Source organism: Diabrotica virgifera, chromosome 9 (assembly GCF_917563875.1).
Source record: "Diabrotica virgifera virgifera chromosome 9, PGI_DIABVI_V3a".
Lineage (NCBI taxonomy): Eukaryota > Metazoa > Arthropoda > Insecta > Coleoptera > Chrysomelidae > Diabrotica > Diabrotica virgifera.
The window spans coordinates 18,737,108-18,763,700 of NC_065451.1; the positions used below are offsets into that span (position 1 = coordinate 18,737,108).

Sequence of the window (26,593 nt, forward strand, 5' to 3'; positions counted from 1 at the left end):
CTTTATACTACAAAAGTAACTTCAAGACGATGGCCTATGTACATGTTTTATAATACTCTTGACTTGGAAGCAATAAATGCATGGATTATTTATAAAAAAATAACTGGAAGTAGACTCAGTCTTTGTAAGTTTATTCTTCGGCTCTGTGAAGAATTATGGGCCCCGTACCTTGCCTTACGAACTATCACTGTTACTATCCAAAAACGACAAAAATATCAGTTGAAAATATTTTGTAAATGAAATCATACTTCCAATCATTGCCGCGGCTGTAACAAGGCGATGTGTGGCAAATATCAAAAACTGCAAACTGTATGGTGTTTCAAATGTTTTTGATAGGCAGCGAATGTGTTAAACAATGAAAGTAAAAAATAAAATCAGATTCTATCATCTAGAGTAGATTTAATTTCTTTATACTGAGTTTTAATTGATTAAAGAATGTGGGGCCAAATTGATCCCTTCCGGCTTTCTAGGTAGGTAAGCTAAGCCCAACTTTCTAGTGTTAAATTTTTGTAGGTCTAGCAGCAGATTTTCTATCAGTCTTCTTCAGTTTTCCGAGAACTTTTCAGCAGTTTTCTGATGATGCATCTACTTTTGAACACATTTCCATATTTGGTGGGCAAATATTATAAAGAAAATTAGTCTCTATTCTTTCAATAATGGATATTTGTGTTCACTTGACTGTGAATTAGTGCCCTTGACGTACACTGAGCATCTGAATCCAATAACTTCAGAAGGTTATGGCTTCAGAAAAGTAATTTATCAGACATACGTTCCATTGCCTTTTTTAATCTGCACACTGAGAACTATCATTGACTGAACTTTTGTTAAATTTGACTAGGAACGGTTTTCCATAGTGAGTGTTGTGTGGTCCTTTATTGATAAACATACCTTTTTAGGAATCATCAAGGTTGTCACAGCCATGACTATACACTGTTCCAATATGTGGTGGCCAAGAAGTACTATAGGTGGAAAACTTAATTTTTTAGTTTTTGTGGGTTTCTCTGGTCTCACTTTGTATAATTTTCTATCTTCTATGTATCATGGTCCAGGCTATTTGATACTTAATTGGAGACCTGTAAGTTTATTAGATGGTTCTTATTAGCATACTTTTTAGACACATTTAAAAATATTAATATATTTAATTGCACAACCATATACATTTTTTAGGTTTTTAATTTTAATTTTGCCAATATCAATCCAATAAAAATTATTTTTATAATTTATTTTCAGGAGAAAGAAGAGCACTGTAAAAATTTACAGTTTTGTTTAGAATGTCAGGGATATAAAGCTCCTAGATCACACCATTGTCGAAAGTGTAAGTAAAATATGTGTCTAAAGGAAAAGTAAATAAGTAAAAAAATTTGAAAAGATATATAGGGAATAATCAGACTATTTTTACATGCCATGTCTATTACAGTGAGCATTTCATTGGCCAGAGTTAGTGACGAGTTTATATAACGTTATTATTACATTTTTTGAGATTGGAAATGGTAACTGACGTCTGTCTAGTCTGTCATAATATTGGAGGTTAAATATAATGTCAAAATATTGTTTTCAAATTTTAATCTGGGAAAACAAAATACAGATATTGTTTTTAATAAAATCCAACAATTTGAATCAACATCAAATAGAGAAACTAAAGTAACAGAATTTAGTTTGTAGACCAGAGGTTCCCATCCAGTGTGCCGCGGCACACGGGAGTGACCTGAAGTCCTGTGCCGTGAAATTTGATTATACTCACATCATTATAGAGATTATTTACCCAAGTGTGCCCTGGCTTAACCCATTTTGTAAGTTAGTGTGCCTCGAGCTAAAAAAGGTTGGAAACCTGGTTTCCAACCAGTTTCATAGGACAGTTTATATTTTAACCAACTTCACATCTAACAAAAAGCTTACATAACCTTTTATATAGGACAACATACACAACATGAGTTTGCCATTTATACTACCGATATCTTTGTTTCACACTCTTAAAGACAAAGAGAAACAGTAAAGCTGGTAGCTGCTGTGGTAAATAAATAGGTATATAAAAATGTATAAACATTTTCAAATAGGTATATGTTTTTTATTTGGCAACAGTTCTTTCCTGCTAAATTTGAAAGTAGTGAAAAAACTAATATATTATGAGGAAAACTGTGTTGAATTTGTTTGCTGTCAAGTTTGTATCATTATGTTATGATATAATTAAATCTTATGATGTGCAGGTCTAATTGTTTGAATTGGACTATATGTCTATACTAGGGGTGGCCAATCCGTCGATCGCGGGCAAGGAAAAAATTATCGGTAGCCTGCCTATTCCCGTCCTAAATATTACGAAAATTCCTAGTCGGTAGATCACAAAGAATTAAAAAGACAGACAGTAGATCTCAAGTCCGATAAGTTGGCCACCCCTAGTCTATACAGTTTATAGTTTTTTCTGCTTTCATATATTTTAGTAAATCAATATTATATTATGAAATATGGGAATATATGCTCTTGGCAGAGGAAGGCGATGGGTAGGGACAACTGGAGAGGAATTCTTGACAAGACTAACACCCACACGCACAGAGTTGTAAAGGCAGAATGATGATGATGATTATATTTTGAAATTTTAATCAGCTGAATGAAATAGCAATGACATTTCATTGAAATTTCTTGTATTAACAAAATAATATTAGTAGTTTATCTCAGTTTTTTCTCATTGTTTCTGTGTGATTTTTATGTATTACAGTATACCTCTTATTCTTAGTGTCTATCTGAATTAATCAGTAAGTTAAAAGGATGTCTGGTGTACTTTCTTAGACTTTTCATTCTATATATCTCCCATTAAGAATCTTGCTCTGAAACATTTTCCCAATATATCTAATGAGGATCTCTTAGCTAAGTTGTAATCATCAAGCATGTGATTGGAGGCTAAGAACAGCTTAACTCCATGTACCAGGCGACACCCTATATCATTAGAAATACCTACTTGAAAGAAAATTTATTTAATTCATAAGTGTAACTTTTATTTTGTAATTATACTTTGTTTTTCCCGTTTTATATGCCATTGTCGGTTAATTATTTCAGTTTTTTAATACCCCAATATCGTCCACAGTGGCAGAAGAAAGGGTAGAAAAAAATAATTGAAAATATTCGCCTATAAACCCACAAAACAATTTATCATTACAACACACTGTCCATGAAAGCCTATATTCATTGATAACTTTAATTTTCTTTTTCACAGGTGGTCGTTGTGTTTTAAAAATGGATCATCACTGCCCGTGGATCAATAATTGCGTGGGCTGGGGTAACCACGCACATTTTATCTTCTTCTTAACCTTTGCAACTGCTGGATGCCTGCAAGCCTCAGTGATATTAGGATGTTGTTTGTATAAATCCATACATAGAGTAAGGTACTATTATCAAGGAGATACGTCAGTAAATTTTGGTGTGTATGGGATGATATTATGTGTTCTTGCACTTGGCTTGTCCATTGGGGTGGTGGTAGCAGTAGGAATGCTTTTATTTTTTCAGGTAAGCTGCCATAACTTGAAAGTATTGATGTTGTTGTAATGACATTGCATGTCATTTTCAATGACATTTCATTTTTGATCATTTTATTGTTAGTTTATGTAGAAAGTTTGAAGCCACCATGTTTTATAAGTGTTTGGGGTCCATTTTTGGATTTACAATCTGATTTTCTAAAATTGTCACTTATACCCCCTGTGTTCTAAGGGCCTCATATCATCTTTTAACAGGTGCAGTAATATTAAGATACAGAATCTAACAAATGTGATTTTGTCAAAAATGGGAAAAACTGAGTTAAATACAAAGTATAATTGGATTCAGTAGTACTGTCAAGAACACAAATGATACTTAGTAACACCCTATTTAAGCTTCCTGTCTGCAAAATCTATACGTGGAAATCACCAGCAGATACTTCGGAGAACATCTTAAGAAATCAAATAGATTTAATATCTATACCAATAAGATATAGAAACGCAAGCAAATCTGCAAAAACATATCCAGGAGCCGATGTGTCAACAGACCATAATCCAGCTGTATGCAAGCTCGAAGTAAAACTGAAGCGTGTCAAGAAAAAAGCTTTTTCATTGAGAGAATAGACATTAAGAAACTCTCTAATCCTAATATTAGAGAAAAAGTGCAAGAATCCCTACACAAAGAATTAAACAGGATAAATGAGAATATATCTGAAGTAAGTAAAAAATGGGATGAAATTGAGCAGGCTATACAGACATGTGCGCAGCTATTGAAACAAGAAAAAGTGAAGAAAAAGGAATGGATGACTGAGAATATCCTTGACATGATGGAAGAGCGACGGAAGTACAAAAACGAACCGAAGTATCGAGAAATACACAAAAAAAAATAAAAACAAAAATCAGAGAAGCTAAAGAGGCTGTCGGAAAAATGCAAAGAAATTGAACAATATGAAAAGAAATACGATTACCAAAACATACACAAGAAGATAAACTAATAAAAGAAAATACAACAGCTCAGCAACGGACATACTTGACACCAACGGAATTTTGATCTCAGAACCAACAAGGATTCTAGAAACATGAAAGCAATAAATATGTTGAAAACCTTTTTGCTTCAGACCACGCTAATAATTACGCAATTGAAATCACCGAAAACAGTCCTTCCATTCTCAATTCAGAGGTAGAAAAAGCAATATGCTTCCTCAAAAATAATCAATCTCCAGGACCTGACAATATCCATGCTGAAGTGCTAAAACTCTTATGCGAAACGGACAATTCATTCCTAGAAGCCCTAACCACTCTTTTTAATAATATATACGACAGCGGCAGAATTCCGGAAAATTGGTTACAATCAACCTTCGTGCCCATTCCTAAAAAACCAAACACTAAATTGTGTGACCAACATAGACTGATAAGCCTAATTAATCATATCACCAAAGTCTTCACCAAAATCATATATGGTGTATTCCACGAATATACGACTGTTTTGGATTATCGCGACAACGAATATTTTAGTGTGCAACATAAGAAGTACGAAAGTATTTTTCTCTGATAATTACTTCAATAAACAACAATATAATTTGCAATTTACTTTCGTTCTTCATTTTTTTTTGCACAGTAAAATATTCGTTTTCGCGATAATCCAAGAGGGTCGTATATTCGTGGAATGGGATATATAACAGAATCTACAACAAGTGTGAAGCGGAAATCAACGAGTCACAATTTGGTTTTAGAAACGCTTTGGGCACAAGGGAGGCAGTATTTTGTCTGCAAGTATTAGTACAGAGGTGTAGAGATATGAACAAGGATGTCTACATGTGCTTTGTAGATTACTCGAAAGCCTTTGACAATGTGAGACATGACCAACTAATTGAAATTCTACAAAACATAGGAATTGATGATAAGGACATCCGAATTGTGAGAAGTCTCTACTGGAATCAGACAGCCAGGGTAAAAGTCAACAATGCGTCCACAGAGAGCATAGATATCAGAAAAGGTGTGCGACAGGGATGTGTTCTCTCCCCTGTCCTTTTTAATATTCATTCCGGACAAATTTTTTAAAAAGCATTGGATGAAGTAAACGAAGGCATAAAAATCGATGGAGAATTGACAAATAACATCCGATATGCGGACGATACAGTTGTACTTGCCAGTAGTATCGACGAACTTCAGTATCTTATGGACAGGGTACAAAGAGCGAGTGAAGAAAGAGGACTTAACATCAACATAAATAAAACAAAATGGATGTTGGTCAGCAAAACTCAAAAACCTGCCAGACAATTGAAAATAAAAAACCAATTAATTGAACACTTTGACTCGTATACAGGGTGTTTCATTAATAATTGTCCATATCGTAACTGGCGAAACCTTAGCACAAAATATGATGATTTAACCTAAAACACTTAAATAAAATGTGGTTCCTTACTGAGTTACAGGGTTTTTTATCTAAAAATTTAAAAACTATTTTTGATCAGCATTTTAAAACTATTCGACGTATCCTTTCCATACTTGGTAAAAAGTGCGATTACTATACACCCTACTAAATTATGATAAACAAACCTTTCTAGCTACTACCAGAGGCGTACGACAGGGGATAGTGAATGGTTGATCCTTCTCAAAGTTTACGCCACTGGAGGAATTGCTTTTTTAGTGCCATTTTTAGATTCTCCAATACTTTCTACGTAAATAATATACTCTTTATTGGTAACGAAACAATCATTAGCTTTCGAGATATTTGAAGTTAAATATGAAACGGAACAGTAGTTATGATATGATTCATATATTAAAATTTAAAAGTTATTTGTACCCAGTACTTTAAAACTATTTTGCGTATCCTTATCATACTTGACAGAAAGTGTAGGTACTGTACACCCTAATAAATTAAGATAAATAAACGTTTTTAGCTACTACTAGAGGCGTACGACAGGGGATAGTGGCAGGTTGACCCTTCCCAAATTCTACGCCACTGACGAAATTGCTATTTTAGTGTAATTTTTGATTTTCCTATACTTTTTATGTAAATAATATACTGTTCATTCGTAACGATAAAATTATTATTTTTCGAGATATTTGAAATTAAAAATGAAGCGACACAATACATTGATCAAAATAATCGTATCGTTTCATTTTTAACTTCAAAAATCTCGAAAACTAATGACTTTATCGTTACGAATGAAGAGTATATTATTTTCATAGAAAGTATTGGAGAATCCCAAAATTGAACTAAAATAGCAATTCCGGCAGTGGCGTAGAATTGTGAAAGGGTCAACCATTCACTTTCCCCCGTCGTTCGCGTCTGGTAATAGCCAGAAACGTTTGATTAACATAATTTAGTAGTTTGCACAGTACCTGTACTTCCTGCCAAGTATGAAAAGGATACGTCGAATAGTATTAAAATCCCTTCACTCCACAAGCTGGAGTTCCCCAGGGTTCAGTCCTAGCACCGCTGTTGTACATCATCTACAACAGCGACATCACTAACCAAAATATCCCAGGTACTCGGCTGTTTCTCTATGCAGACGACACGACTCTGCTCTCAACAACCTCTCGATACAACCCAAGACTCCTCTTCAGAAGAGCCCAGGCTCTGTTGGACGGCGTCGGCGAATGGTCTTGTAAGTGGAGAGTCACGCTGAACGCGAACAAAACAACAACAATTGTGTTTCGCGCCCCTTCTGTGTCAAATAGAATCATAGCCAATGAAGACGACCAATATCCACTGAGACTGTTGGGAGAAAGGCTTGTTGTTAGCCCGACTGCGAACTACTTGGGAGTACTGTTCACCAGGACTCTCAACTGGAACGCAGATCTAAAGGCAACTTTAGATAGGGTAAGGAACAGGGCCAGACTTCTCAACGCTCTCTCGGGAAAAATTGGCAAGACACACAAGAAGACTCTCATTCACACTTACAAGACCTTTATTCGACCCGTCATGGAGTACAAATCATGTATCTACTCTCTTTGTTCAAGACAAAAACAAGAGTGGTTGTTGAGGACAGAACGAAGAATCTTGCGTAGATGCAACTATGAGCACTGGCGATATCCCTCAAACGAAATCCATAACATCTCGAACACCCCCAAAATCACCGAGAGAATAAACTCTCTGAACAGGAACTTCACAATCAAAGTAATCAACGGCCCCCCTTCCGACACACAAGAATCTCTCAAATGTTTCTGTTCATCTTCCGGCCACGTACTCCACCGAAAGCCCAAACGCAAAAAGATTCATCTACCGTCCGCTCTAATGCAAACATGCATTGACGAACTCCCGGTGGAGTACGAAAACATCCTTGAGACTACCCCGTTAGCCTACCGTACCCACCTCTAACATTTCCTCTTCCCTACCCCGAACAGGGAGAAGTTGGTTTTTTGCGGTTTCCCAACTTCATTGCACAATTATACCTGTTCGTCCCAAGAAAATAGCCGCAACTATTTTCTCCACTCGAACGCACACTGTCCACGCTGCTCTCAAAGCCACTTCCTGACCGCCGACGAGGGACGCAGGTTCGCCTGTCGTTGTACAATGGTTTCTAGGGAGACTGGTCGAGAGCAAAGCACGGACAGTACACGTAAATGTCTATGGAATCAACAACAATCCATCAAACTTTCTTCTCTGTTGACTTCTTAGCCTTCTGGACACCACCGTCCGGCATAACCCAGGATCCAAGAACTCCAGGACACGGCGCTTGCCCCAGTGTGTTTTTCGGACTGTTTGCTTTTGCTGCCAACACTACACATTCACTACAAACCCTGAAGAGGACAAAATCCTAAACGGGGAAGCACATTGAACGCATTTCTTCTAAGCATTTTCTAGACAAGCAAATCAAACAATGTGATGATGATGATAGTATTAAAATGCTGGGCAAAAATAGTTTTTAAATTTTTAGATAAAACACCCTGTAACTCAGTAGGGAACCACATTTTATTTAAATGTTTTAGGTTAAATATTGGTATTTTGTGCTAAGGTTTCTCCAGTTACTATGTTGGACATTTATTAATGAAACACCCTGTATATACCTTGGAACAGTCGTCAACTCGAGATGGGATCAAACAACCGAAATACGATGTAAAATTGAAAAGGCTAGAGCAACATTTAACAACATGAGAAATATATTCACCCATTTCGACTTATCTCCCCCACTAAAAATACGGCTGCTAAAGTGCTATGTATTTCCAGTCTTGCTGTATGGCGCAGAGGCATGAACACTGACGGAAACATTAATGTGAAAGTTGGAGGCATTCGAACTGTGGGTGTATCGACGTATCCTCAAAATATCCTGGACGACTCACACCACCAACGTAGAGGTACTGTGCCGAATGGGAAAACAAAAAGAAATCTGATAGATGAAGTAGTTTTCAATCCTAATAGCAATATTAATAATATTTAAAAATATTAAAATATTACTAAAATATTTTTAAATTCAAAACTTATTGGTCCATTTTCTTGGTAACACCTCCAAGGCTTCTAAAATTTGCAAGCCAGATGGCGATATTCTAAGTGAAAAATAAGATTGTTTTGCCTTCGCATTGCAACTGAATAAAAATGGAATTTTTGTTTTATTTTTAAAAAGAGATCTCTTTCACAATTAAGAAACGGAAACTTGAATACCTCGGTCATATTACGAGACATAAATATCATATACTCCAACTGATAATATAGGGTAAAATAGAAAGTAAACGAGGACCCGGAAGAAGAAGACACTCATGGCTTCAAAACTTACGCCAATGGTTTGGACTAACATCGATAGAGTTATTCAGAAACGCCGCAAACATAATTAAAATTGCTATGATGATAGCCAATGTCCGCAACGGACAAGGCACATAAAGAAGAAGAAGTACTGTCCGAGATAAAGATCAAAAGGTCCACTGACGCTTCTTTATATGTGAATACTTGTCCTCTGTAAGTATCTTGGAATAGAAGCTGTGGCTCAATCATGAAGAAGAACAACATCACAGGAAATTGTAAGCAACAACTATACTTAGGCAGGAGAATATTAAGGCAATCTTGATACTACTGGCCTTATTAGAATACTGAAGAGGACAAAACCGTTTGAACCAGTTTGAATAATAAAAAATCAGATCATAGTGCTTTGTGCGTGTCTGTATGTGTAGAGTAGTGCATCATCTCATTAGTTTAGAATAGAAAAGCTATAGGGTAAGCTCTTAATTAGAGGGAACATTAGTTATAGATTATATCAAAATTGCTCATGGGCCATTTATGACCAGATGGTATGTAGTTAATATCAAAACGGCATATACTTGTTTGTAATACTTTTGTTAAAAAATAATTAAAAAACCAAATGTCGGCTCATCTTTATGATATTGGGGGGTGTCACCACCACTGTACCCAGCCCCCTTTAACCACACCACTGTATTTAGTTACTCGTTTTAATACATTTTATTTTATATAGATTAGAGCTGTTATGAAAAATAGAACGGGTATAGAAGACTGGATTATGGAAAAAGCCGTTGGTCGTAGGAAAGGAACGCAAGAGCAATTTCGATTTCCATACGATATAGGCATCTGGAGGAACATAGGTCAAGTAATAAACCTGAGTTGTCAGCCTGTTGGTGATGGTGTTATGTCTTGGCCTGTTGCCGAAGGATGCCACGAGTTTTCACTTACTGTAAGTATTTTTGAGTTTATGTGTATTATCTACTATTAGTCCAGGGCGCATCTGTTTTGAGATGGACGTTGAGAGGTGACTCAAATTTTTTGCTCAAATTGCTTGAAAATAACTTAACTAATAATAATTGAGTTATCCTTCCACTCAAAAAGGTCCGGAACATTGTTTAAATAATCAAAATGTCAAAAAATTAAGAAAAAATTCGAATTTTTTCTTCGTTTTTTGATTATAACTTTAAAAGTATTCATGTCCGAGAAAAGTTGCACTGACATAAAAGTTGCGTAATTAAATTTCCTATAATATAAGATTGGTTAAAAATTTTAAAAATTGTCACCCTTGTTGCAAAATAGCAATAATTCCAAAAAAAAAACATCAAAAAAAAAGTATTTATTGCATTTTACGTTTTTCAACCATTTATGCTACACTTAGGACCTTCATATTTTACACAGAAAAACTGTATGATAAAATAAAACAATACTGTAAAGGTCATTAAGATCGGTTCAACACATTTTGCAAAATAAATTTTGTAATCCAGGTTTAGCTAAAAAAATTCATTTTGTCAAAATGTTGCAGGACTGAAAATAAAGCAGATAGCAAGTTGAAAGTTTTTTTGCATATAGAAGAGAACTGTACCTTTCATTTGCAATTTGCAGAACTAAAATTTATTAACTATCACGGCGTCAGGATTTTTTAAAATAAACATTAATTTTTTGTACTACGCGCAGGACAAAATTTCTTCCAATCTTTATCTAATATATTATTTTCTTACTCTATATTTTGTTGTATTTTAATATTTTAATTCTACAAAAATCAAACTAATTTGATTATTGTTTGTGAAATATTGTTTAAACAATTGCATATGTTTAAAAATAATAAACTTTTATTCTCTAAATTAAAATATATGAACAAAGAAAAAAAGCTAAACAATTGCTAAAAAAGTGTTATTTCAAAGGACAGTGTACGTGTTTTTCTTTTGCAATAAACAAATTTATTTATTTATATGGAAATGTACTAAAAATTAAAATGTATCAATCATTATCAAAGGTCATTGGAATGCCCAATCAGAGCAAACTATCCGCTGTCCTGCGCGTAGCACCAAAAATTAATGTTTATTTAAAAAAATTCCTGACGCCGTGGTGGTTAACCGATTTTAATTTTGAAAATTGCCAGTCAAAGGTACAGTATTGTTCTATATGTAAAAAAAATTCAACTTGCTGACTGCTTTATTTTCAGTCCTGTAACATTTTGAAAAAATGAATTTTTTTGCGAAAACTGGATTGCAAAATTTATTTTGCAAAATTTGTTGACCCGATCTTAATGGAATTCACAGTATTATTTTATTATATCATAAAGTTTTTTTGGATACAATATGAACATCCTAAGTGTATTATAAATGGTTGAAAAATGTAAAATGCGAATACTTGTTTTATTATGTTTTTTTTTTCGAAATTATTGCTATTTTGCAACAAGGGTGACAATTTTTAAAAATTTTAACCATTCCTATATTGTTTTATCAACTTTCAACCATTAACCAGATCTTTACACTACGACAGATCCTCGAAAAAGCGCAAGCGTTTAACTTAGATATGTACCAACCATATTTTTGTAGATTTTAAAGCGGCATATGACAGTCTTAAGACCAAGCGTTTACAACGCTATGAATAAGTTAAAAATTCCAAAAAACTCATATGTATGATAAAAGTGACAATGGCGAAGATGCTATCAGCAGTAAAAATTCAAACCGACTCGTCAACCCCATTTGAAATACATAGGGGGTTAAGGCAGGGAGATGCGCTGGCGTGTCAGCTTTTTAATGTAGCCTTAGAAAAAGTCATACGAGACGCTAATTTATATAGCAGGGGAACAATATTTAATAGATCAGTCGAAATTCTAGCATATGCAGACGACGTGGACATTATAACAAGAACCAGAGCGAGAACTGCGGAAATCCTAACCGAGCTGGTAGCAGCAGCAGAACCAATGGGGTTACATATAAATCAAAATAAAACCAAATTCATGGCGACTAACATAAACACAAGTGCTGCAAATGTTGACGCAGATCTGATCATCAATGACCAAAACTTCGAAGCGGTCAAAGAGTTCATATATCTAGGGACATCGGTTAACCCCAATATTAACACATCAGGGGAAATAAAAAGGCGAATAATAATTGCAAACAAGTGTTATCATGGTCTATCAAAGTTCTTAGCTAACAAATGTCTGTCTCAAAAAGCTCGTATAAGGCTGTATAGAACATTGATAGTCCCCGTTCTCACATATGGATCAGAGGCATGGACTCGAACTAAAACAGATGAATCCGCTCTGTCGATTTTTGAAAGAATGGTGCTACGCAACATATTCTGAGCGATCTGTGAGAACGGAATATGGAGGCGTAGATATAACTTTGAACTGCAGAATATCTACAAGGATACGTTTGGTGGAAAAGATATTATCACTATAATTAAGCGAAACCGCCTGCAGTGGGCAGGACATGTAGCCCGGGCCCCTGAATCGAACATGATAAAAAAGATTCTAACAGCGCAACCCGTGGGAATGAGAAGACGGGGTAGAACAAAGTTGAGGTGGATGGACGAGGTAACACAAGATGCCGAGAAGATCAGAGTCGGTAACTGGAAAATGCAAGCAAGGGACAGAACAGAATGGCGTAGAAAGCTTTAGAAGGTTGAGGCCCTCTAAGGACTGTAGCACCAAGATGATGATGATGATGAAAACTTTCATTGTTGTATATTTACGCGCACCAAAAAAGACCTAAAACATTGCTTATCAGATTGCATTAAACTTTTTTCATCCAGAATTTTTTCGAGTACCTATTTTTTTGATTGTTAGTTTTTAGTTATTGAATTTTGACTGATTATTTAATCGTAAGGCGGTTCGTCGGGTCAGCTAATACTTAAGCTCTTATGTCAGCTATACTTAAGATATAAGAAAAAGAAAGGTCAGCCTCAGGCCAAGATTAGTTATCGGATCGGTATGCGATGCTTGTACATGTATTTTATGCTCAGAGACTATAGACTCTCTGTTAGTCCGGTGAAAGAAAAACAGAAATCTACAACAGATCTAAAAGTTTCCTGTTGAATTGTACCGGTTACTCAAATGATGCATTACTTTTTTCAGGTATTTGTATCATCCAAACTACATTACTCTTTTATTTAAGGTGGAACAAATAGAACAGAAACAAGAGAAGAGGCTAAAATCCAGAGTTTATAAAATTGTGAAACCCGCTTCTGGATATTGGTTTCCTATAACTTTCGGCATAAGAGTTTGCTTAAATTATCCGTTTAATGATGAGCCGAGGATAAAGTTAGATATCGGAGATTCTGTAGTCGTTACTAGATGGAGAAGGTGAGTAACCATTACTCATTTTATTTTTTAATGTCCTTTCAACATCAAGAAGGTCAGCTTCTGATACAGTTGCCAAAAACATATATTTGGTATTATTTTTTTATCAGATTTGTGTACCCCTCATTCTTAATGTATCAGTTATAAAAGGTCATCATATATAATATAATCTATAATAATTTAGGTACGAGTTTTCAATAGGCAGATTGAATTAGCGCTACTTTCATGTAAATTCAAATTATGTACGTCAATAACTCTATGTCCAAAAGGCTCTTGGATATATTCTGAAAAATTCTCGGAAATATTATGGAAACTTGTCGGAACTATTCTTGAAAGTTCTCGGAAATATTCTCGAGATTTTTCCATTGAAAGTTTCCGGGAATATTCGCGGTCAGGAAAATATTTCCATTTTTTATATGCGAATATTCTCGGAAACTTTCCAATATTCGCGAATATTCGCTTGGAAATATTCTCGACTCACATCACTACTATACAAAATATTTGCAAATTTCGTTATTATCTTGTATGTTTACGAGGGTCCTTCGTAAAAGAAGGTTCCCTATGCCGCTGAGAAATAGTGCAACGTGCTGGGAGAATTCTGGCAACACTGCCTTACACATCAACTCTCTCTCTTACTTACCCCGCCACTTTCGCCTCGCTGCATTGCTCAGTGTCGGCCTAGCAACCTTCGAAGATGGAGGTGCCGGTCGCTGTTACCGCCAATGTAAAATTCATGCTGTGATACCTTTTTAAATGCAAAATGGAGTTCACCTATTGACATCCATCGTCAGTTAATCGAAGTTTATGGGTGAAATAGTCTGGGCAGATTATCGGAGAATAGGCCATTTTTGGGAAAAGTTATTTACCAGCAATTTTATTGCTGGAATCGAATCTTATGATTGTATATATTAATAATATAGGTATGCAAAGTCCGTAGATAGTGTGCTACTTTTTTTATAAACAAAATGGCGCCAGAAAATCGTGTTTTTTTCAATTTTTGCTCTATAACTCCAAAGATTTTATCTTTACACCAAAAACACCCAAATCAAAATTCACCGTAATTAAATTCTGCATAGACACGTGTTTTTCCTGATTTACTTCGACGAAAATTTTCCCCGGAAAATGCGGTTTTTTCAACAAAATCTTTAATTTTCAACTAAAATTTTAGATAAGTAATTGTTTATCAATAATTAAATAACTTGGTAATATAAAAACTCTTTTCGCATAGATTACAATTCCAGAAGCCGATAAAAATTGAATGAACAGTTTAGCAACAATTGAATTGTTAATTAAAAATTTACGGTCGCTATAATAACCACAATAATTATGATACATAAGAATAACTATGATTTTTGTATAAAAAGACTCTGTACCTAATCTAATGTACTTTACAGAATTGAAATTGGACTATACCCTATTCCACGAACATACGCCTGTTTTGGATTACTTCGACAACGAATATTTTACTGTGCAAAATAAGAAGAACGAAAGTAAATTGCAAATTACATTGTTGTTTATTGGAATAATTATTAGCGCCATTTACTTTCGTACTTCTTATGTTGTACAGTGAAATATTCGTTGTCAAAGTAATCCAAAACAGGCGTATGTTCGTGGAATGGCCCATATTTAAGCGGCCTCAGGAATATTTTAAAATTATAAACAATTTTTTTGCTCATAAACAAATAGAATATCTCGGGAAATATTAAATTAAATTAAATCATGAAAACGGTATTGAAAAAAAAACAGCATGGCGCTTCTTTTAAAACAGAAGACGTTTAATTGTGATGAGTGGTTCCTGAGATACAATCGGTCAAAGTTGACCGGCATTTACGGCAAAGATATAAACAATAGGATCATAAGTTTTGAACCATTACCATTTTATTTCGGTCCTCTCCACACCAATTTTTTTATCTTTAAAATACTCATAACATATATATTATTATAATAATTTACGAGTGAATGATATTACGAGTGAAAATTGTCAAAAATTCCAATCAAAAATTAGGTTGGAGAAAATGTAAAAAGTTCAAAATCGGTATACATTAGAAAAAATGCATTTTCTTGGCTTCCCATGGAGCAGTTTTCTTCATTCTTTTTTTGTTCCCAAGTAACTCGAGTAGAGCCATCTAACTAACGCATTATTAAATGTCAAATTTGCTTTTGTTTTGTTATAATAAATTTATTTATTTATTATAACAAAAAATTTTAATTTGTATAAATAAATATTGTTTGGATAATTATACAGCTTTCAAATGAGAATATTTGTGGTTTTAACGTTAAACTTTTTTAACTATATATAATGGGAAATAAGCCACAATATTATTAAAAAATGATTTTTATTAACGTTTCGACGCCCAAATCGGGTGCCGTTGTCAAAATACAAAATACTACTAACATAAACAAAAATGTTGTTGCTTAGTAAAAAAATTCTTCTAATAATTTATTTAATTTTACTCATTTATATCGGCAATTCAGATACATATGATACATTTTAAAGTAGAAGACTTTAAAATGATATTGCCAATATTTATGAGTTGCGTTCCTGGGACGACTTTACTGAAAGATAGTTCATTTGATTACATGAAATCAACCCCAACTCAAGAATATCCGTCACAAAAAAATCATAGCATGTGATCTGTCTTTAAAAAGACAACCACATGCAACGGTGACATTAAAATTCTCGCGTTAGAGATCTCGTAGTAAATTAAATAAATAAATTATTAAATTAAATAAATAAAATAAATAAAATTAAATAGTAAATTAAATAAATTATTAGAAGAATTTTTTTACTAAGCAACAACATTTTTGTTTATGTTAGTAGTATTTTGTATTTTGACAACGGCACCCGATTTGGGCGTCGAAACGTTAATAAAAATCATTTTTTAATAATATTGTGGCTTATTTCTCATTATATATAGTTAAAATTGTAAAAATGCCACAAGAAAATAGCTTCAGAACAACTTTAACGTTAAACGCTACACTTGTAGTAAGTTTATCTAAAAAAAGTCTACAACTGGAAAAAATATGTAGTTTTCTTTTCTTATAAATTAATCTATTATAACAAAACAAAAGCAAGTTTGACATTTAATAATGCGTTAGTGAGATGGCTCTACTCGAGTTACTCGGAAACAAAAAAAGAATGAAGAAAATTGCTCCATGGGAAGCCGAGAAAATGCATTTTTTTAACGTATACCGATTTTGAACTTTGAGATTACATTTTCTCCAACCTAATTTTTGATTGTAATTTTGCTGTTTTCGGCAATTTTCACTCGTAATATCGATAGTTTTTATTATAATAATATATGTTATGAGTATTTTAAAGATACGAAAATTGGTGTGGAGAAAGAGGAAAAAATAAAAAGGTGAAGGTCAACTTTGACCGGTTCTATTTCAGAAACCACTCATCACAATTAAACGTTTTTTCTTTTAAAAGAAGCGTCCTTCCGCTTTTTTCCAATACCGTTTTCATGATTTCATTTAATTTAATATTTCGTGAGATATTCTATTTGTTTATAAGTCAAAAAATTGTTTATAATTTTCAAATATTCCTGAGGCCGCTTAAATAGTCCAATTTCAATTCTGTAAAGTACATTAGATAGGTACAGTGTATTTTTATGCAAAAATCATAGTTATTCTTATGTATCATAATTATTGTGGGTATTATAGAGACCGTAAATTTTAATTAACAATTCAATTGTTGCTAAACTGTTAATTCAATTTCCATCGGCTTCTGGAATTATAATCTATATGAAAAGAGCTTTTATATTACCAAGTTATTTAATTATTAATAAACAATTACTCATCTAAAATTTTAGTTGAAAATTAGAGATTTTGTTGGAAAAACCCCCATTTTCCGTGGAAAATTTTCGTCGAAGTGAATCGTGGAAAACACGTCTCTATGCAGAATTTAATTGCGGTGAATTTTTATTTGAGTGTTTTTGGTGTAAAATTAAAATCTTTGAAGTTATAGAGCAAAAATTGAAAAAAAAACGATTTGGGGGCGCCATTTTGTTAATAAAAAAAGTAGCACACTATCTGCGGACTTTGCATACCTATATTATTAATATATACAATCATAAGATTCGATTCCAGCAATAAAAATGCTGGTAAATAACTTTTCCTTGTATTTTGCTAATTAACCCAAAGTAAAAGTGCATATCCATTCAACACGTTCGTAAATGGTGTAGAAAATTCAGTGAAGTTTATAGCGGAAGGCCTTCAGATTTATCGTGACTTTCCGTTCGGTCTTCACTGAATTCTCCACACCATTTGCGAACATGTTGAACAGATATTGACCCATAAACCTCGTTTAACTGACGATTAATGTCAATAGGTGAAATCCATTTTAAAAACGTATCAGTCTGAATTTCACATTGGCGGTAACAGCGACCGGGACCTCAATCTTCGAAGGCTGATAGGTCGACACTTGAGCAATTCAGCAAGGCGAAAGGGGTGGAGTGAGAGAGAGGGAGAGATTATATGTAAGGGAGTGTTGCCAGATTTCTCCCAGCACGTCGTACTGTTTCTCAATTGCATAGGGAACCTTTTTTTACGAGTGACCCTCGTACATTAAACGCTCGGTGGTTTCATTGACAGGTCCCAATCTCTCTGACTAATGATAGTAGGATGTGAATATTTTTTAGATTTCCCTTTGCAGTGTTGCCATACTGGATTGTCAGACGTCATTAGATAGCCGCAATTTAGACGTGCGTCTCCTATTCGAAGTCGGCAAATACTCTGGGCTAATTAGCAAAATTCATGGAAAAGTTATTTACCAGCAATTTTATTGCTGGAATCGAATTATAAGATCCTATATATTAATAATATAGGTATGCAAAGTCCGCAGATAGTGTGCTACTTTTTTTATAAACAAAATGGCGTCGACAAATCGTATTTTTTTCAATTATTGCTCTATAACTTCGAAGATTTTAACTTTACAACAAAAACACTCAAATAAAAATTCACCAAAATTAAATTCTGCATAGAGATATGTTTTTCACGATTTGCTCCGACGAAAATTTTCCTCGGAAAATGCGGGTTTTCCTAACAAAAACTCTAATTTTCAAATAAAGTTTTAGGTAAGTAATTATTAATCAGTAATTAAATAACTTAGTGACATCAAATCTTTCTTGGTATAGATTGTAATTCCAGAAGCCGGTGAAAATTAAACGAATATTTTAGCAACAATTCAATTGTTAATTAACAATTTACGATCGCAGTAAAAACCAAAATAATCATGAGACATTGATCAAACTTTTCAAGATTATAAAGTTGAGATGCTTATTTAATATTTTATCGACAAAACATAAATTTTTCTTTTTTTTGCATAATCTTTAAATTTAAAAAAAAAATAGTTATAATACGCTGGTCTAATTAGTAAAGTACAAAGAAAGGTTATTTACCAGCAATTTTATTGCTGGAATCAAATTATAAGATCCTATTTATTATTAATATAGGTATGCAAAGTCCGCAGATAGTGTGTTACTTTTTTTATAAACAAAATGGCGCCGACAAATCGTACTTTTTTCAATTATTGCTCTGTAACTTCGAAGATTTTAACTTTACACCAAAAACACTCAAATAAAAATTCACCCAATTTAATTCTACATAGAGGCATGTTTTTCCTGATTTACTCCGACGAAAATTTTCCTCGGAAAATGTGGGTTTTCCCAACAAAATCTCGAATTCTCAAATAATTTTTTTGGGCCAGTAATTATTTATCCATAATTATATAGCTTAGTGAAATAAAATCTTTCTTGGTATAAATTATAAATTCAGAAGCCGGTGAAAATTAAACGAATATTTTAGCAACAATTCAATTGTTAATTAACAATTTACGATCGCAGTAAAAACCAAAATAATCATGAGACATTGATCAAACTTTTCAAGATTATAAAGTTGAGATGCTTATTTAATATTTTATCGACAAAACATAAATTTTTCTTTTTTTTGCATAATCTTTAAATTTAAAAAAAAAATAGTTATAATACGCTGGTCTAATTAGTAAAGTACAAAGAAAGCTTATTTACCAGCAATTTTATTGCTGGAATCAAATTATAAGATCCTATTTATTATTAATATAGGTATGCAAAGTCCGCAGATAGTGTGTTACTTTTTTTATAAACAAAATGGCGCCGACAAATCGTACTTTTTTCAATTATTGCTCTGTAACTTCGAAGATTTTAACTTTACACCAAAAACACTCAAATAAAAATTCACCCAATTTAATTCTACATAGAGGCATGTTTTTCCTGATTTACTCCGACGAAAATTTTCCTCGGAAAATGTGGGTTTTCCCAACAAAATCTCGAATTCTCAAATAATTTTTTTGGGCCAGTAATTATTTATCCATAATTATATAGCTTAGTGAAATAAAATCTTTCTTGGTATAAATTATAAATTCAGAAGCCGGTGAAAATGAAACGAATATTTTAGCAACAATTCAATTGTGAATTAACAATTTACAGTCGCAATAACAACAAAAATAATCATGAGACATTGATCAAACTTAGAAAGATTATAAAGGTGAGATGCCTATTTAATATTTTGTCGACAAAATATAATTTTTTCATTTTTTTGCATAATCTTTAAATGTTTAAAAAAAATTGTTATAAACAAATTAACATTTCTCAGAAATTGTTTATTATATTCTAATTTTAAAAAATACTTAAAATGCGTATTTCATAGGTCTTGAAAATAAATGCTTTAAAAAATTTTTCCAACCATTTGCAAAAAAGTTATGAAACAGCAAAGTAAATATAAATTTTCTCCGTTGTTTATAATTTGTTTTAATTGTTTCAAAGCTTAAAAGTGAGTCTATGGTACAATCTAATTACTCAGAAAGAATGTCAAAAATTAGTGCAATGGTTATATTTTAATCAAAGATTAAAAATACTGTTTTTGTAATTTTTAGCGCAAAAGTAGGCCTGATACAGAGTCGGAGCTAAAATGTTCACTCGAAGCGACTGACACACAACATACATTATTTATTAAAAGTGTACGTCGCGCGGCCGATCGCGTCGCTCCGAGTGAAAATTTTAGCTACAGTACTGTATTATTCTACTTTCGCGCGTGTAAATTACAAAAAAATATATTTATAATCTTTAATTAAAATATAACCATTAAACTGATAATCGTTATTTTTTTGTAAATAATTAGCTTGTACTTTAAACTCACTTCTACGCTTTGAAAGAATTAAAAATAATAATAAACACCGTAGTAATCGTATGTTTACTTTGCTGTTTCATAACTTTTTTAAAAAGTTTTAAAGCATTCATTTTCAAGATATTTGAAATGCGCATTTTAGCTATTTTTTAAATTATAATAAAATAAAAACTTTCTGAGAAACGTTAATTTGTTTATAACTATTTTTTTTAAACATTTAAAGATTATGCAAAAAACTAAAAAAATTATATTTTGTCGACAAAATATTAAATAGGCATCTCATCTTTATAAGATTTCAAAGCTTGATCAGTGTATCATATTTATTTTGGTTATTATTGCAACCGTAAATTATTAATTAACACTTGAATTGTTGCTAAAATATTCGTTCAATTTGCACCAGCTTCTGGAACTATAATCTAAACCAAAAAGGGTTTTAAGTCAGCAAATTATTTAATTATCGGTAGATAATTACTTATCTAAAACTTTATTTGAAAATTAAAGATTTTGTTGGGAAAACCCGCATTTCCCGAGGAAAATTTTCGTCGGAGCAGATCGGGAAAAACACGTCTCTATGCAGAATTTAATCACGGTGAATTTTTATTTGGGTATTTTTGTTGTAAAGTTAAAATCTTCGGAGTTATAGAGCAATAATTGAAAAAAACACGATTTTCGGGCGCCATTTTGTTTATAAAAAAAGTAGCACACTATCTGAGGACTTTGCATACCTATATTATTAATATATAGGATCTTATAATTCGATTCCAGCAATAAAATTGCTGGTAAATAACTTTTCCCAAAAATGGCCTATTCTCCGATAATCCGCCCAGACTAAAATAATACATTTCTCTTTTCTTTTCATTGGTGACGTTATGGAGCGGGAAATAGGGTTGAACTTCATTCAACGTAGTTCTTTTTTATACTTCACTGGTCTAAATGCAGGCAATAAGTATTTTTTGTTTGAGTACTCTTTTCAGATATATGTGGGTTTGTATTTTTTCAAAAGAACATACTGCTTCAATTACTTTGTCCGTTTTTTAATTCCCTTCTGTACCAACATGGGGTCCAGATAATTGTGATACAGTCGAATCCGCTTGTTACAATACCGGTTATAGGAATACCCTGTTTAAGGAATAAAAATTTGAGGGCCCGAAACGTTTCTACTAGCCACCAATGATCGGTTATTAGAATATCCCGGATATAGGAATACTTTTACTTGGCACGAAGGCTGTTCCAATAAGCGCGTTAGATTGTAGTTACTTTGTAGTGTATACCTAGTTAGTTGCATATATTGCTTGTTTCTTGAAGTACGGGATTTGTGGAATATATGTTTCTTATAGAATAGATTGGGAAAAGCAAATCAGTGTATATGGTAATAGAACTGGTCCCATTTTTTGTAGTCTTGAATGCCTGTGGTAATCCGTGTAATTCTGCAGTATAATCAGTGCAGTATAAAGGCGTCGGCGTCGGTATAAAAAATTCTGTCAAATTGGGGGGATGAATTGAGTAAGTTTTGAAAGGATTTTTTAGGGATGTAATTCAGAGTTTCTGCTTTACCTTTATCTGCTTTAACCTACCTAGGTCAGTGTCGTAAGTTGGAAGATTCTTCTTCTTATAGTATGACACAATTGATCCAAAAGATGAAATAAACCAGACATCCAAAGTGAAAGTTATCCTCCAACACCAAATTGTTCTATATGGTCCACATAATGTTCAGAAAAAAGGTTTGGGCGGAGAGGGGAGAAAAAGCGGCAAATTCGTAGTATTTTACGTTTTTCGTCAATATTTCTAAAACTATGCAGTTTAGCTTGAACAACCTTCTATACAAAAATATTCTACATAAAATTTGAAATAAAAAAGGCCCTATGCATCATCCTTTTAAAATGAACGGTTCCAAAGTTACGGAGGTAGTATAGTATCATTGGTCAAAAAAAGGCTCTAATCACCTATTTCGAGCTGCTGTAAGTAAAATAAGAAGTGCCATGTTGATATCCAACCTTCGATAGAAGATGGAACCTTAATAGTATGGTATAACTAGACCCAAACCCAGACATCCAAAGTGAAAGTTATCCTCCAACACCAAATTGTTCTATATGGTCCACATAATGTTAAGAAAAAAGTCACCATTTTGAGCGTCGGGTTTGGGGGGAGATGGGGGAGAAGTCGGAAAATTAGTAGTATTTTTACGTTTTTCGTCAATATGTCTAAAACTATACTATAGCGTAAACAATGTTCTATACAAAAATGTTCTACATGAAATTTAAAACAAAAAAAGTCCTATACATAATTGTTATAAAATCAACGGCTCCAGAGTTACGGAGGGTGAAAAGTGGAGATTTTCGATACTTTTTATATTTTTTGGGCAATTGATGATGATTTTGGGTGGTGAGGTTGACGTTTCTTCCAGGGCTTATCACTAACATACCATGGGCCACTGAAATAGAAAATTTTATTTTCAAAACACAATCCTGTTAAAGAAAATTTCTTTCATCAGTAATAATATTATAAATTGCCCAAAAAATATAAAAAGTGTCGAATATCTCCACTTTTCACCCTCCGTAACTCTGTTTTGGCCTGTTTTCGGACCAATTATACTATACTACCTCCGTAACTTTGGAACCGTTGATTTTATAACAATTATATACAGGACCCTTTTTGTATTAAATTTTATGTAGAACATTTTTGTATAGAACATTGTTTTCGCTAAAGCATAGTTTTAGAAATATTGACGAAAAACGTAAAAAAAACTATTAATTTTCTGACTTCGCCCCCATCTCCCCCCAAACCGGACGCTCAAAATGGAGTAACTTTTTACTGAACAACATGTGGACTATATAGAACAATTTGCTGTTGGAGGAAAACTTTTACTTTGGATGTTTGTGTTAGGCCTTTTTTTGGACCAATTATACTATACTACCTCCGTAACTTTGGAACCGTTCATTTTAGAAGGTTATGCGTAGGGCATTTTTTATTCCAAATTTAATGTAGAACATTTTTGTATAGAAGGTTGTTCATGCTAAACCGCATTGTTTTATAAATAGTGACGAAAAACGTAATAAACTACGAATTTACCGATTTTCCCCCCTCTCCCCACCAAACCCGACGCTCAAAATGGTGTGACTTTTTTCTGAACATCATCATCATCAGGGCTTTTCATTCCAGGTGGAATGTTTGCCGCTCTTACTTAGAGCTCTCAGATTCGCTTATTGCGGTGAATCACTCCGCATTCCACTTGTATGTTGTCAAAGCTTGTTGTATGACTTGGCTTTCGTTACTATTTTCTTCCACTCATTTCGATATGTGCATAGCTCCCTCCAGTTTCTCACTTCCAGAATTTTGATATCTCTCATGACCTGGTCCTCCCATCTCTCTCTGGGTCTTCCTCTTGGTCTTTCAGTTGTCGGTTTCCATCTGGTGATCTTCTTAATCAGTCGGTCGTGTTTCCTTCTTTCTATGTGTCGCAGCCATCTCAGCCTCTGTGATTTAATAAATCTAACTATATCTTCTCCCTTCATTATGTCTCTTAGTTCATTCTTCTTCTCATTTCTCCGTTGTCCATTCTTATCGGGCCCATAATGCGTCTGAGGATTTTCCTTTCGAATATTCTCAATTTTTCTTCATCTTTTTCCGTGAGGCACATTGTCTCAGCTGCGTACGTAACTACTGGTCTGATTGCAACTCTGTATATTTTCAGTTTTGTATTTCTGGATAAGTTCTTGTCCTTCATAAGCCTATGATATCTCCAGTATCTTTTGTTGCCTGTTAGTATTCGTTCCGTTACTTCTTCACTTCTCTTGTTTTGGCCATTCACTATTACTCCCAAATATTTAAATTGTTGGACTCTTTCAAAAGTGTAGTTTTCTATTTTGATTTCTCTCATCCTGTTATCTTCTCTTCTAGAGCAAAGTAGATATTTTGTTTTTCCTTCGTTAATTTCTAGACCTCTTTTCGGTGCTTCTTTTGCCAGGATTGTTACTGCTTCTTTTAATCTTTCGTTGTCTCTTCCCATAAGAACTAAATCATCTGCATATGCAACTATTTGTGTTGCGGAGTGGGCTATAGTTCCATTAATTTTGCTGACCTTGACTGTTCCTTCTAGTGCTATGTTGAATAATGTGGTTGACAGAGAGTCGCCTTGTCGCACTCCTGTTTCTATTGCAATTGATTTTGTGCTACCTTCTTCTGTTGTTACTTTGGCTCGAGCTCCATCCATGGTCATTTTTGTTAATCTGATTAATTTTGCTGGTATATCTTGATTTTTCATTTCAATAAATAATTTATTTCTTCCAATACAGTCAAAGGCTTGTCTGAAGTCTACGAAGAGGATGTGGAGTTCTATGTTGTGTTCGTGGCATTTTTCGATTGTTTGTGTAACTATGTGGATCGCATCTATAGTGGATCTGCCTTCTCTGAATCCTTGCTGGTAGTCCCCAATTTTTTTCTCTGTGAATTGATTAAGTTTTTGTTTGATGAGGGCTGTTAGAATTTTATATGTTGTACTCAGTAGAGATATTGCTCTATAATTGTTACAGTTTGTTACTTCTCCTTTCTTAAATATTGGTATAATTCTGCCTTCTTTGCAATCCTCGGGTATTTCTTCTGCTTCCCATATTCTAACTATTAGGTTATAGATGCTTGTTAATATCCTTTCCCCTCCGTTTTTAATTAGCTCATTGGGAATTTCATCTGGGCCTGGTGTTCTTTTCTGTTTCATTTTTTGAATGATGGCTAAATATTCATCATGTGTTGGTATCCCTATTTCATTATCTCTAATGTCTTCCATTGCGCCTACCTCCTCTTCCGGGCTTTCTTTGCATCTATATAGTTCTGTGAAGTGTGTTTCCCATGATCTATTGTCAATTTTAACTACTGGTCTGCCTTTTCTTTGTTGAGCTTTTAGGTATCCAAATAGTTTGGCGCTGTCTTTACTATTCATTTCTAGTTCCTTTAACAGCTCTTCAATCCACAGTTTTTTTTTTGTTCTTGCAACAATTATCGGCTGCTTTCTTTTTTCTTTATATTCGTTTCGATGATGCACTTCTTTAGTTGATATCCATTTATCTCTTGCTTGGTTTTTCTGTTTGATTTTGTTTTCGCATTCTGCATCAAACCACTCTTTCCTTCTTTTTATTTCCCTCTGTCCTAGCACCTCTTCAGCTGAATTCAAAATGGATTCTTTTATATTTTTCCATATGTCCTCTGTGTTATTTGCTTGTGTTAGGTTTTCCTTTAGGGTTGTCTCATATTGTTCTCTTAGTTCCTGTACTTTTAACTTCTCCAGATTCCATCTTTTTTTGTTTTGTCTTGTTCTCTCTGCTTTAATTATCTTCATTTTGATTTCTCCTATTACTAGAAAATGGTCTGTGTCCGCGTTTGCTCCTCTATATGATCTGACATCGTGCATTATTGCTTTCCATTTTTTGGATATTAGTTACGTATTTTTTATGGGTGTGTGATATTAGTGTGTGATCTATCTGATTGCCATCTATTGTGCCAGGTATCAACCATGTTACTTTATGCTCTCTTCTGTGCATGAAGTTTGTACTTATAATGTAACTGTTTGTTATTGCTGCTAGTTGGCATAACTTTCTTCCGTTATCGTTTGTCTCGTCATGAATAGTTTCTTTCCCTGCTACTTCCTTATACTGGTTTTCTTTGCCTACTTTTGCATTGAAGTCACCAACCATTAGTACTATATCATTTCTGGGTAATCTTTCATATAATTCTTCCAGTTGTTCATACAATTCAATTTTATCATTTTCTGGTGCATTTTCTGTGGGTGCATATATGTTTATGATTGTCATATTGGCTTGTTTGTTTTCTACTTTTATATACGGCATTCGTCCATTTATCGCTTTAAATTCTATAACTTTGTCCCTAATCTTACTGTTAACCATGAATGCTGTACCGTTTTTTCCTTGCTTGTTTTCTCCCGAGTAGTATATTGTGTAGTTTTTCTTTTTGATATTTCCTTCTCCTTTCCAT

General features: G+C 33.5%; 1 protein-coding gene across 1 annotated transcript in view; it reads left to right on the plus strand.

Annotated features, from left to right (window-relative positions):
• The window catches only part of LOC114328491 (palmitoyltransferase ZDHHC6), a 35,123-nt gene that overhangs the window by 3,030 nt on the left and 5,500 nt on the right, over positions 1-26,593 (plus strand). Inside the window, exons 2-6 of the mRNA XM_028277350.2 lie at positions 897-1,075; positions 1,231-1,315; positions 3,206-3,495; positions 9,872-10,087; positions 13,263-13,450. Of these exons, the coding sequence (XP_028133151.1) occupies positions 897-1,075; positions 1,231-1,315; positions 3,206-3,495; positions 9,872-10,087; positions 13,263-13,450 (958 nt within the window). The remainder of the gene's footprint in view (positions 1-896; positions 1,076-1,230; positions 1,316-3,205; positions 3,496-9,871; positions 10,088-13,262; positions 13,451-26,593) is intronic.